Raw genomic sequence first — 13,205 nt, forward strand, 5'->3', positions numbered from 1 at the left:
TTTATTGGGTTTGCGTGCTGTTTTTCTACTCGACACAAGCTAGTCATCTAAGAAGATGGAAACACAATTGGGAAAGTACCTCCATAAGACAGGCCTGTGGGGCTTGGGGATTTAGCTCAGTGGTAGAGCGCTTGCCTAGCAAGCGCAAGGCCCTGGGTTCGGTCCTCAGCTCTGGGGGTGGGGGAGTGGGGTGGGGTGGGGAGACAGGCCTGTGAGTGAGCTATGGGGCTCAGTGATAACTGATGAGTGAGAGCCGAGCTCACCGTGGGTGGTGCTATGCCTGGTCTGGTGGTCCTGGATGCTGAGCAAGCCAGTAAGCAGCAGTCCTTCATGGCCTCTGCCTTCCTGCCCTGACTTTCCTCAGTGATGAAGTGTTACCTGGAAGAGTAAGATGAAATAAACCCTTTCCTCCCCAAGATGCTTTTGGTCAAAGTGTTTCATTGCAGCACTAGCAATGGTAAGACATTAATGTAGTTTAAGTCATAGAAACAACAGCAACAAATGGGGATGTGATTGCCAAGGGCTGGAGGGAAGTAATGGGGGAGAATTAGTGCTTAATGGGGGTCATGAGTTTCTAAGATGAGAGATTCTAGAGTGTTCTTACACAACAGCGTGGATATACTCAGAGCTATTGAACTATACACTTTAAAATGGCAATGACGGCAAACCCAGCACTGTGCATCTGTAACCACGGTTTTAAAATTATGTAAACAAGTCTAGTCGCTCAGTGAGTTTGCAGCTGTGAGGACCTGCATTTGATCTTCCAACCCATGTAAAAAGAATCCTAAAAATTCTAATGTGGGCCCCTCTCGTCAGGCAGTGCTGGCAAGGTGGGCACAGGCAGATCCCTGGGGCTCGCTGGCAGCCAGTCTCACCCAATTGTCAAGCTCCAGGCTAATGTCTTAAAATATAAGATGGACGGCAGCCGAGGGATGACACCCAAGGTTGGCTTCTGGCCTCCACGTGTACTAGTGCTGGCCTTCCTGCTCAGATGGAAGTGTGTCCTGGGACTCAGAAGCCCAGGAGCCACACAGCTCTGAGGGGAGAAGGTATCCCAATGGAGTGGCGTCCTGAGATACAGGAGCTCAGGACCCACACGGCTCTGAGAGGAAGCCTCCTCAGCAGAGGCATTGCAGCTCCCAGGGGAGGGTGTCTCCAGCTGAGCTGAGGAGCTCAGAAGCCTCAGCCTTACTCCACTTCCTCGTGTCTTCCCTTTTTCTCTTCATTGCTTCTTGTCTTCTCCCAATGAGCGAGCCATGCCAGGTAGCAAAACTCATAAAAGAAATTGATTAGGAGGGTCCAGGGTGTGGTAGGGCAAATCCATGGTTGGCTGCCCCTGCTCCCAGGAGAGGACAGCAGGGGACTGAGCAGACACTGCCTTTATATAGGATTTCTGAGGAGGTGAAACTTTCTAGGGCAGAGATTTCCAGGGTGAGGACTGGTGGGATTTCAAATCCTGAGCTTCAGGGAGCTCAGGGATTGGTGGGTTTTGCTGTTCAGGGTTTGGTGGCTTTTTGTTCAGACTTTTTATCTAAAATTAGCACAATCTGGGAAGGGTCCTATGGAGGGGCTGGAGACGGAGGCTGGAAACGCTGTGTGAGAGAGAAGACTGCGGGAGGGAGCCTGGCTGCTGGAGCTCCTCAGTCAGGACCGCTTTCCTGCCTTGAGGGTTTACAAAGTTCACCAAGTATACAACGTTTACAAAGGAAATCTATGGTAGGAAAACCAGCCACTGGAGTTGGCAAGAGTAGCCAACAACTAACACACACACACACACACACACACACACACACACACACACACACACACACAAATATCCTTGAAATTTCTTAGTTGACACAAATTCTTTGGCAATGGAACTGGCCACTGGTTTTCCCTCTGGATGGGTCTTTAAACTTCAGTATATTTGAATCTTCTTTGCTTGTAATTTGGGGGTGGGGGACTCAAGTGACCAGTTTCAGGATCCGCGAATCTACTGACCTTGGGTCACCACTCTCTCTCTCTACCCAAAGGGGCAAAATCACACAGAACAGAGATACGCAAGGGAGCTCTCTGTAGCGGCTCTGGAGGCGATGGGTTTGGCTGAAGTGAGGATGGAGGGCCAGGGCGTCGTGTCCTTAATGCAACTTCTCCGTGTGATATAATTGTACAATAGAACCCTTGGGATTCCCTGACAGGGCCTCCTTTGGAGCACAGTGGAATGACAGATTCTAGGAGGGTGGGGGATGGTTGCCAGAGCAACCAATCGGGATTAGGAAGTTGAAAATTTTCAGCAAACCTCTACCTCCTGGGAAGCAGGAAGTGCTTGACATTTTAGTTAAATGATCAAAGGCCAACGATTTAATTAAATTTGCCTGCGTAATGGAAGTTCACAAATTCCTGTAAACAACTGGAGTCAGACCTTGGTGTTGAAGATGCTGGGAGGCAGGTGAGTGCAGAGGAGGCCTGAAGCTTCCTCCTGCATCTCATCCTTTTTCCTGCGGGCTCCTCCTGAGCTCTGGCTTCATAATAAAACCGTAACCCAGCGCAAAGCACTTTCCTGAGTTCTGAGAGGCAACCACCGAACCTGAGCCCCTGGGTCATGGCTGATCAGTTACAGTATAGGTGGCTTTGATCTGGGATTGGTATCTCAAGTGAAGGCCACTTTCTAAGGATGAGCCCCCTAACTTCTGGGACCTGACAGTAACTCCCTGTAGCTAGCATCTGAGTGAAACTGAGTGAAACCGTAGTGACAAATCCTCCTCAGGTCTGGGCAGTAAATGTTTCCTCCTTTCTAAGTTACACAGCTGAAGTAAGGGAGGTGGGAGTTTCAAACCAGCTTGGCAGTGAGGTATGACTGGCAGCCAGGATGACCAAACAAGTGTGAGTGTTGGGGCCATTGTGTGTCACTCTGACCCAGGCTAGTCACATGGGCACAGGCAGCAATAACTCATCCTACCTACAGAAGTCCCATTCCCACCTGAGATGCTTCGAGAGAAACCATGAGCTCTGAAAATCACGATCGTGTTCTGTGATGTCACCTCTGGAATGTTCTGAGTGTTTTGGTGACCAGCTTATGCATAGGACCTATACCTGGCACCTCACGTTGGTATGGCTACTTATTATTAGAAATAGTAGTTTAAAGCCAGGGCAAACTGCAACTGTCAAAGACTTTCAACAGGCTTTTCTATCAGTTAATACCTGTCTTGACTTGTGTTCAGTTATCAATAAGATTTCTGGTCAGGTACCATCTACACATACCTTTAGACTGAGAATTTTATAAGCTATCTAATTAATTTGTAAGCAGGGCATAAGTGTGTAGAAAGTGGTCATGTGTTTCAGGCGAGCCACTGAGGCCCTGAGGATGGGTTGAGAAGGGGAAAACTTAATTTTTTTCTGTTCACAGCACTCGAGGCCAACTTTTACAAGAAAGAGAAATACCAGATCTGAAAGCCTAGAAATCCCAGCCAATGTGGTTCTACCTCAGGTAGGGATAACCACGGAAGGATGTAACTCAGCTACAATAATCCTGTTTCCAAACCTTTACAGGATGAACAGAGAAGGCAGCCACTCAGATTCTTGTCGCGCTGGTCTTTCCCTGGCTATGTGTCTGGGGGAGGACACATGGTCTCTCTGGACCTTGGGATCCTCTGGTCTTCATGGGGCTGGGTTGGATGGTCAGGGTCCCCCACCACCACCACTACTAAGGGCTAGCCTTTCAAGGTTTGATGATACTGTAAGAAAAATCCAGTCTTTCCAAAGGAGACCCTTCATTGCATGGTGGTGTCTAACCACTTTGGATATCTGTGGGGAGCTAGAATTGAGCTTGAAGTCATGTGTGTAAGAATGAATCCAGGAGCTGAAATCCCAGCATGTGGTCCTCTTGTAGCTGTCAAGAGAATTAAGCCCTGCTGTGGGCCAAAGATAGTCTGGGGGTGGGGGAGTGGACATTAGGTTGTTTCTTTTGAGACCAAGGAATGGTTAAGCCCCTTGCAGCTTGTGATTCTCAGGTCTCCTGCACGTAGCGGCTTACTTGGTAGGGTCCCTTTGTTTTGACTGTTGCTCCTGCTGCTATGTCACAAAGGGGTGGCCTTGCTTTCTCCAGAGTCAGCCAGGAGCTCATTGGAAGACCGGGACCATGCAACCGGTGGAGGGGAAATGTAAGATGGAGGGATCCAAGGCACAGGTAACTTATCTAAAAGTTTAGTCCAGGGAGGTGTGTACAGAAGAGGATGAATCTCTAACTGGTGTTCAGTATTCTTGAAACGGTGATAAGCTCAGCAAATACAGCCAGGCAAGAAAACATCCTGCATGATATTTTCCTTATAGCACTGTAGTGAGCGGCCACTTTTATATCTCGTTCAGCTCACGAAAGCTGAGCCAGATTATCAGGTAACTTCTATAAGATGTCCTGGTCATCTTATAGAAGGACAAGGACCCTTGCTAGGTCTCGCACATCTGTCTGCTACTGTGTGTGAGTACATCCGGGCATGGTTCCTTTGGTTCCTTACCAGCCCACACACTAGGGGCTGAGAGGAGATGGCAGCCTAGATGTGAGAGTGGGAAAGGAGTTGGTAATAGGATTTTAAAGCGGTTGTGGTGATTACTCTTCTCATTGTTTTGACCTGGCAATAAGCAAGTTAAGAAAGGAAATGTCTACTTTGGCTCTTGGTGAAGAGTGTTAAGTTCATGGTGAAGGGGACGCTATGGTGGTAGGGCCATGGCCTCACATTTATTCAGTCCAGGATCTTAGCCCATGAGTACTAACCACATTGAGTATGCTGCCTAATCCCCTGTTCGTCCTCCTTGATAAAGTCCCCATAGATACATCCAAGGGTTGTGCCTTGTTCATGCTCTGGGTTGTTTCTTAATCCAATGAAGCTGACACAAAGCTCTCATTGCTGCCATGGTATAGAAAGAATAGAAAGCTCCTTTCAGCCACCCCTGGCATGGCTTCCCATGCCTAGCTCCCGGAACCAGCTTAGCAGTCAAAGAGAAAGGTGATTTGAGAAGTCTTGGGTTTGTTCTGGCCTCCCCTCCCCCCACCCCCACCTTCAGCCCCACTTCGTGCTGTGGGACCTGATGCAGCTACTTGGACCTCGGGAGACAAAGGGATAAGGAATGAAGGGATCATGGCTGTCCGGAGATTTGTTTCTCACGGCCAGATGCGGCCTTGAGTATGCCAGCCAGGCTTTGTCAGCACTCAACGAAGAGGAAATTAAGCAAATAACTGATGTTTGAAAGGCAGAAAGGTGAAAGATTTATATGATCTGAAGGGAAACTCTGATGCCCCATATTTGACGACCTCCCCTTGGTGGGGAGCCCTGGTGGCACTCAAAGAAAGAATAGGCAGGCTACCAAGATGAGACTTGATAGCCTGTGACCATAAAGTGGGGGAGGAGATCCCCCTCGATCATGGAACCTAGGGGAGGGGTTTAGGGTGGGAGAGAGGGAGGGAGGAGTAGGTGGATACAAGTGATGGGAGAACAACTGAGTTGTAATCAGAATAAATTAATTAATTAAAAAAATCATAAAAAAAAAGAAAGGCAGAAAGAGGAGATGTATTCAATGCGGCAACACTTGAGGGAGGAACAAAGAGGTTAGTGATTTCCCCCAAGTCCATCTTGGGCAGGAAGTTAGGTGTTACATAGGGGGCCAGAGGTATACATAACTAAACAGTCCTGGTTGCGGCGTGGTCCAGCCCAGCATCATTGTTTCAAGCCCCAGTCTCTCCTGCAGGGTGGTCAGAAAAGTTAACAAGACTGGGTAAAACCTCTTTCTGAAGGACAGTCTTCCTCTCTGGCTAGCACCAGCCTTCAGCCTCTACCTTCTCCAAACATAAGAGCACAGGAGAAATTTCTTGGGGACCAGTGTTTCAGTAATCTGATAGCTAGAAGTAGGGACATAATTATCTCTTTGGGATATATTCATTCCTGCTGGGGTGGTTACAGGCCCACCTGCCATGGAGGCTCAAGCCAGGCAACATGCCAGGATCCCCCAGACTGGTCCTCTTGGGTAGGGAAATAGTCATGGAAAAACAGAAGATGGAAACTGATCCACCCCCAGGGCTTCGAGGAAGACCTATATGCTCACTGTACCTCCCCAAATGAGGAGGTGCTGGGGGACGAGGATATTGATGGAGCGCTGATGGCATTATGTGCTAGCCATGGGCCACACACGTGTAAGGCAGAGATTTCACAGCTCTGGGAATTGGGAGGCTCAGTAGCCAGGGCTCTGAGATTTAACCCAGGGCAGTGCCCAGCCTGTCATCCTACTTAGTAGGGCCAGGTGATGTCACAGTTCTAATTCTTGTCTTGCTTCTAGAAGATAGTACATCCCTTCTCCTCATCTGGACGGCTAACTCCCAAAGCTTCCTGCATGTTCCTGCCCTACATAGCTTCATTTTGAGTTGAGCTCACTCTCTTTAGAAGGGAATTATAACAGCACCCCTGGCTCCCAGCTCCCAGGCCTATTGGGTGGCTGGAGTTCTCAATTACACCGCAAACACTATGATTCACTAGTTATCACCCTTAGGTCTTTTCAGGTCCTATTGATTTTCCATCCCCCTCTCCCCTACACATTGAACATGTGTATTTTCACATCTATTTTTCTCTAGCACATTAACTTGCAAGCCGTAGTGTTGTTTCCTGTCCAGGCAACTGATCTCCTGGTTCCGTCTGTACACACACTCACTTTCCCATGCATTCAAGCTTCCCCAGTGAGCACCCTGGGAGTTTCATTAAGACATTGTTATTGTCAGATCATCAATGAAAGATTTACATCTTGGTCAAAATGATCTCTTGACAGTACTTCCCACTGCCCTCTCCATTTCCTCTTGACTTTTTCTCCTTCCTCTTTGGCTCACAGCAATACCAGCTGGAATAGTTTAAGAGCAAAATTTTAGCTAAGATGACTGTCTGACATCTTTATCCTCTTTGCTATTAGCATTGCAAGTCTATCAAAACCAATCACATTTACCTTGTGATTTTCTTTTCTTTTTTTTTTTAATTGCCAGTGGGACTCAGCTGTGAAGTTAGCACTGTGGTTTCTCCCTCTAGGACCCTGGTGTCCTTCGGTGCATTAAAACTCCTTCAGCTGGCTGAGCATTCCCTACTTGTCAACCCTCAGTGGTGTTGGCAAAGCAGGTGCTATAGAAGTTTAGCTGACCAAGCTCAAGTATGCCGACATCTTTTCTGGATGACGCATCTTTCAAGTGGGGGAGAGAAGTTCAGTGCTGTTTCCTCAGTTTTATGGTACTATAACAAAAGGCCCGAGAGTAGGCAGTTCACAAAACACAGAGGCTGGACAGTTCAAGAGCACGGCACTATAGCAGCAGCACCTGGTCATCGTCTGGCAGAGGCCTTCTTGTGTCACAGAAGGGTGGAAGGCATCGCTTGCTGAGATACAGCAAGCAAGCCACAGAGAGCTTGATTTATAACAGATGCTCCTGTAATAGCCATGGACCCCTGAATGGGTTCATCCATTCCCCCAGGATCCAATCCACGGTGCAAAGGTCTTACCTCTCAAGCACCATTAGTGTGTGAGTTTGGGGATTAAGTTCCCAGCACCTGAAATATAGAGCACACACATTCAAACCACAGTGGTGTGGGTCTGTTAAGCCTGGCTGCCCAGTCTTCAGGCCCATTCTGAAATGCTTTACGGGGAAGGTCATCAACCCCAGTAACCCCATCTGAGAAGGATTTCACCCCAAGAGCTCTAATATATAGAAATCCTATAGCACGAGTAAGGGACCCCGGTGGTGTCTCCTTCCTTTTCCCATTGCCTCTTGCCTCCCCCTTACAGTTGGCTACTTTACTATGTTTTTCAGGGTCCCTGGGAACAGTATGCCACACATTCATTGTTGGTTTAAAGCATCTTCATGTTAGAAAGGAAACATCAGGAGAGGCTAGGCCTGTGCTTGGGAAAGATTCCAGTCCATAGGCCGGGCCTCAGACACCTGTGAGGGCCTTGTTGGTACCCAAGACTCTTCCTGGATCCCCAGCACTAACACTTTGTTGGGTCACAGCGATGAGTGCATTGTTTGTTCCTTGCTCCTGAAGACAGTCTCTTGGTCCCCATTCTAACACCTAATGGAGGAGATGTGATGAGCCTCAGAGACGCAAGCTCCTCCCGCACACCTCCAATCTTCATTCCCCATCCTGCCACGAGCCAGCTTTGTTCTTTTCACCCGTTGGTCTCTAAGTGAGAACATGTCCCAAAGACCAAGAAGAGGCTTTCCTTTGTTGATTGATCTGCCTAGGCTCGGCAGAACCCCTCCATGATGTTCCAAGCACAGATGCTCCTGTGTCTGGCGGGCCTCTTGTCAGGACCCAGGCCATCAGGCAGACTAGTTCACCCAATGGAAGAAATCTGGGACTATCCCAGGTAACCTACTGTGAAAGAAAGGGCTGTGAGCACTGGTGTAGGGAGCCTGGGGTCTCGAATCTACGCATATTTCTTCAGCTTTGTTGCTTAGATTTTGGCAGAGTTTATTTGTTTTGTAAAGCAATGTATTCAGTATTTCCTGGTGGTTTAGAACAGCAATCGTTAAATGTTGCTGCCAGCAGGACTCTTTTGGCCTTGTGAAGGCTTGGCTACCACTTGTCCTCTTATGCACCCAGGGAACAGGCACAGCAGCCATGTTTAAGTTCCTTTTAGAGGCAATGGAGAAACAAGAACGTCTCCAACAGGACTCAGTCATGGGAGTTTTGAGATCAGAGCTGCTTTGGGTCCTAGGTTCAAGATGATGACTCGGCTGCTCTCTTGGTTTCATTTCTGTTGCTGTGATAAAAATGCCCTGATGGAAACAGCTTAGGGGGAGAAAGGGTTTATCTGATTTACAATTACAGGTCACAGCTCATCTCTGTAAAGAAGTGAAGGTGAGACACCCGGTCACATTCCAGAGTCAAGAGCAAAGGGAGACTAACTGCACACAGGCTTCTAGTATTTACCTCTCTGTCTCTGCTCTTACATAGCCTGGGACCCAAACCCAGGGTATAGTACTACCCGGGGAGGGCTGGGTCTTCCTACGTCAGTTAACCCAGTTAAGGAAATCCCTCACAGGTGTGCCACAGGACAACTCAATCCAATAATTTTCCCGTTGAGTTCCCCCCCCCCCCAACTCCCACCAGGCAATTCTAGCTTGTGCCAAATTGATGACTAAAACCACCCACCATGGATGCTTAGTGTGCTGCGTGCAGGAGGCAGCCTTTAAAGGGGTGGTTTTAGATTTTGGAGAGAGGAGGAAGGAAGCCCATCTCCCCTCCTCTCTCCCTCTCTATAAGCTGGGGTTATAGGCTCGCACAATGCGTAGCTCACGGTAGTTATGAATTTATAGACCTTTGAACTATACTGGCACCAGTGCTCATAGAATACTTGAAGTCAGTTTTGGATCTATACAGAGCTCGCATGGGGGTGTGCAGCCAAGAACTGGGGTTCAGGAGCGCTTTGTTTTGAATTGCCATCCTGGAAAACAGAGTCCCGTTTGAGTTTCTAATACCACCACATTTTTGCAACGTTTGTGCTTATTGTCGGTTTCACGGTTTAAAGCGGCATCTGCAATGTGTGGTTAAAGACTTCCTGGTTACAATGTGTCTGTGCTGCGCCTCAAGGAGCAAGCTTGTTAGCCGAACTCTGCCAGGGCAGGTACACCCACTGTCAATCTACACATTCCCGAGGGTGTCTCTAAACAGAAGCCCAACATTATGTTTGATCAAGTGACCTCGATTTTATGACCAGAGCCTTACAGGAGCCTAGCCCACGGTTCAGTATTCATTAAGTCAGAAGAAAGCTCCCCAGAATAGCAATACTTCCTTGCGAGGGTCCCTGGAGGTCAGGCGAAGGAGTCTCCTGGCCTTTTAGCCCACCAGCAGCAGCAGCAGCAGTCCTTTAACACGTCCGCCATTAACAGCTTGCCTTGCTCTCTCCCGCAGAGGGGCACCACTGAACCCTTCCTGAGGCTCCACAATCTGTACACCACTCCCCGCTGCTCCAGGCAGGCTGCCTTGCACCGGATGAACCGCAGGGTGGCCAGCCAGCACTCCTACCCACTCAACCGCTTCTCTTCCGTACCCTTCGACCCCATGGAGCGCCCCACCTCCCAGGCTGACCTGGAACTGGACTACAACCCTCCCCGGGTGCAGCTCAGCGACGAGATGTTCGTCTTCCAGGACGGGCGCTGGGTGAGCGAGAACTGCCCCATGCAGTCCCCTTACTTCTCCCCCTCTTCCTCCTTCCACCATAAGCTGCACCACAAGAGGCTGGCCAAGGAGTACCTGCTGCAGGAAGAGAACAAGTCTCTTAGGGACGAGAACAGGGCCCTGAGGGACGAGAACAGAGTCCTCCGCAAGGAGAACAAGATCCTGCAGGTCTTTTGGGAAGAGCACAAGAGCACCCTGGGCCACGAGGAGAGTCAGATGACCTCCCCGTTGCTGCACAAGGACACAGCCTCCCAGGAAGCGGTGAAGAAAGACCCCGCCACCTTGCCTGGCCAGCGTAGCAAGGAGAACACCCTGCAGCTCATTCGAGAAGAGAACCGGGCTCTCCAGCAGTTGCTGGAGCAGAGGCAGGCCTACTGGGCCCAGGCAGAGGACAACGCGACCTCCGCTGATGAAGGCAAGGCCACCTCCCCCCCCAAGGAGGAGTCCCATAATGCCGGGCTTCTGCCAGATCAGAGCCAGGGCCTCTCCTCCGCCTTTGAGGACCCCAAGGGGGCCTCGTCAACACAGGAGGATTCGAAGACACTGCGCGCCCTGAGGGAGATGGTTAATAACTTGTCTGGGCCCTCCTCCTCTGGGGAAGAGGATGGCAAGGTGGGCCCTGCCCTGGCAGATGGCGGCGTTGGTGGCGTTGGCAGCGCTCAGCCCCTGCAGCTGCTGAGAGAGATGAACCAGGCGCTGCAGGCCCTCCGGGAGGAGAACCGGCTGCTGCAGGAGGAGAACCGGGCCCTGCACGTCCTGCGCGAGGAGCATCGCGCCTGCCAGGAGGAGAACAAGGCCCTGTGGGAGAACAACAAGCTGAAGCTGCAGCAGCGGATGGTCATCGACACGGTGACGGAGGTCACGGCGCGGATGGATATGCTTATCGAAGAGCTGGTGGCCTTCATGCCGGCCAAGAACAACAAGGAGCCCAAGAAGCCCAGCAGGGTCTGAGGCCTTGGCAGCAGACGTAGACCGCCCCCCCTTCCTTCCCCCCCTCCCCCCCCCCCCCAGACAAGGCCAGAGCTACTCCTCAGCCTCCCTTTGTCTTCCTCACCTTGGCCTCCCAGTGCGTGCCCCTGGAACATCCGGGAAAGGGCTGCCCTCCACCCAGAGACGCAATAAAGTTACGGGAGGCTGACGACAGCCAACACCTGTGTGGAATCATGGCTTTTCTCCTTCCTTCTCCTTACTCTCGTGACTTCCTACTTCCTTCGCTTCCGCTTCCTGTTCCTCTTCTCTCCTTATCAACCTTCTCATTGCTCAGCATCCCCCCCCCCCCCGCCCTTTTCTTTCAACCCTTGCACTTTTTCTCCCCTTCTATAAAGTTAGTGGGGTATGGTGGTGCTTTTCTGTTCTCTCAGGACTCAGGCAGGAGGCTGAGGCAGGAGGATTGTGGATTTAAAGCCTACCTAGGCTACAGAGTAAAACACCTAGCTTTACAAAAAGCAAGGGGTTTTGGGAGAGGGGTCAGGGGCACATGACACAGATGACCGACTTTGGTCACATCCCTCACCAAAACGTAACAAAAATCACCATTAGCATGCGGAGTCCATGGTTTGTTAGGATTCCCTGACTACGATCCTCAGACAGTAAGCTGAGAACCATAACCCACCCTTCTCCTGGAACTCTTTATATGTTGCTTGTGACCCACAGGATCCTCAGAATCCTATGTGGTGGGCAATGTAGTCTCTAACAGGGAAATAGGGATTCCAAGCCATTCACCGATAGACAGGTAGAAAACAAACAAACCACCACCAACAACGACAACCAAACGGAGACTTCTACTACAGACCAGCCAGGTAGGGCTCTTTCCACAAGACTCGCTGCCAGTTTCCTAGTGTCTAAAAATGAAAAGCCATTTGGTATCTGTTTCCCAGATTTAGGAACTTGACTGAGTCTTACTCCAAAAGCAACATCAGAAATCCCAGAGAAAGGGGGACAATGTGAGTGGGTTTTACGCTCACTGGTTAGTGACATGTTTACTCTGCACGCAGAGTAGACAGTGATGGAGGTACAGGAGAAGGCTGGTGATTTATTTCACCTATATCACCAGAATCTGAAACATGGGAACTGGTGGTTGATGGGCCTCTGGGTCTTAGTTTTTCTTCCTCTGTTTGTTAAATCAATTCATCATTCAGGGCATCATAAAACATCGCACCTGTTTAAGTCAGTTAACCCCAGGGTGTACGGGGGTTACTTTTATCTTCTGATGAATCAAATTGATTCTGTTATTCTAGACTACAGGAAGACAAAGGACACACTCTCTTGAGGTTTGTGTTCCCAGTATTTAGCTGGAATTAATCTATACCATAAAGAGCAGTTAGATTGTCTCATGAGCTGAGAGTGCTTGGCCGACATAATACTATTTACCCATGTCAGCTTTCTCTGTTGAGCAAAAATCTAAATGGATGGAAAATAAGCCAGACAAGCCATAAGATGCCATTTTTTTATAGAGTGGAGGAGATTTATTTTAGAGCATTGCTTCATTGTACAGTACAGTGCAATCTGTCAAACACTGCCAACACTAGTGGAAGCTAACTTCCGGAGGAACAGCATGAGTTTCTACTCTTACAGGTGTTCCCTAGGCATCCCAGCTCTAGATCTGCCTCTCGACCAACGTTAGGCCCTTATTGGATAGCTGAGGCTTTCTCTTTGTAAGGTTTGCGTTTAGAGAGCTAAACATTCAATCTTTCTTGTCTTCCATCACTCGACCATTGGCTTGGCTGCCCTTCTTGGTTGCTACAGTCAACTGCTATTCTTTGTTGAGTTGGCAGATTAAAAGTTGAAGGTCAGGGGTCAATAGAGAACTTCCACAGTCTAAAAGAGCTGGCTCAGTAACAGAAACCACAGCCCCAGATTTCATGGGGGTGGGTGACGTATTCTAACAGATAAACTATCTGCGTAAGGTGCATCATTGTATTTTTTTTTAATTATAGTGAAACAAAGCTGTGCACTTATTTCAAACAAGCTTATATTACATTTGTAGAAGTTCCTAGGGCATGGAGCTAGCCCCAGACCACTCTGGTG

At 49.3% G+C, this 13,205-nt stretch overlaps 1 protein-coding gene across 3 annotated transcripts; it reads left to right on the forward strand.

Annotated features, from left to right (window-relative positions):
* Positions 1-2,256: 2,256 nt before the first annotated feature.
* On the forward strand, positions 2,257-11,326 carry CBY2 (chibby family member 2). Of its 3 annotated transcripts, none has more exons than XM_084767885.1 (3): positions 2,257-2,428; positions 3,386-3,466; positions 9,912-11,326. In XM_084767885.1, the coding sequence occupies exon 3, from the start codon at positions 9,993-9,995 to the stop codon at positions 11,127-11,129; it is 1,137 nt and encodes a 378-aa protein (XP_084624011.1). In that variant the 5' UTR covers positions 2,257-2,428; positions 3,386-3,466; positions 9,912-9,992; the 3' UTR covers positions 11,130-11,326. The 3 variants fall into 3 exon arrangements, with proteins under 3 accessions (XP_084624011.1, XP_084624009.1, XP_084624010.1); XM_084767883.1 differs by lacking the exon at positions 2,257-2,428 and adding an exon at positions 2,904-3,088; XM_084767884.1 differs by lacking the exons at positions 2,257-2,428; positions 3,386-3,466 and adding an exon at positions 4,052-4,165.
* The last annotated feature ends 1,879 nt before the right edge of the window (positions 11,327-13,205 follow it).

This window comes from Acomys minous (genome assembly GCF_964271855.1).
Source record: "Acomys minous genome assembly, chromosome: 18".
Lineage (NCBI taxonomy): Eukaryota > Metazoa > Chordata > Mammalia > Rodentia > Muridae > Acomys > Acomys minous.

What these genes read in the sequence shown, in the direction of transcription:
- CBY2 (XM_084767883.1), top strand. Translation starts at nt 3,014, where the DNA reads ATGTCACCTCTGGAATGTTCTGAGTGTTTTGGTGACCAGCTTATGCAT. An exon ending in ATACCTGGCACCTCACGTTG is followed by an intron (nt 3,089 to 3,385) that starts GTATGGCTACTT and finishes TTCTGTTCACAG; the next exon opens with CACTCGAGGCCAACTTTTAC. An exon ending in CCAATGTGGTTCTACCTCAG is followed by an intron (nt 3,467 to 9,911) that starts GTAGGGATAACC and finishes TCTCTCCCGCAG; the next exon opens with AGGGGCACCACTGAACCCTT.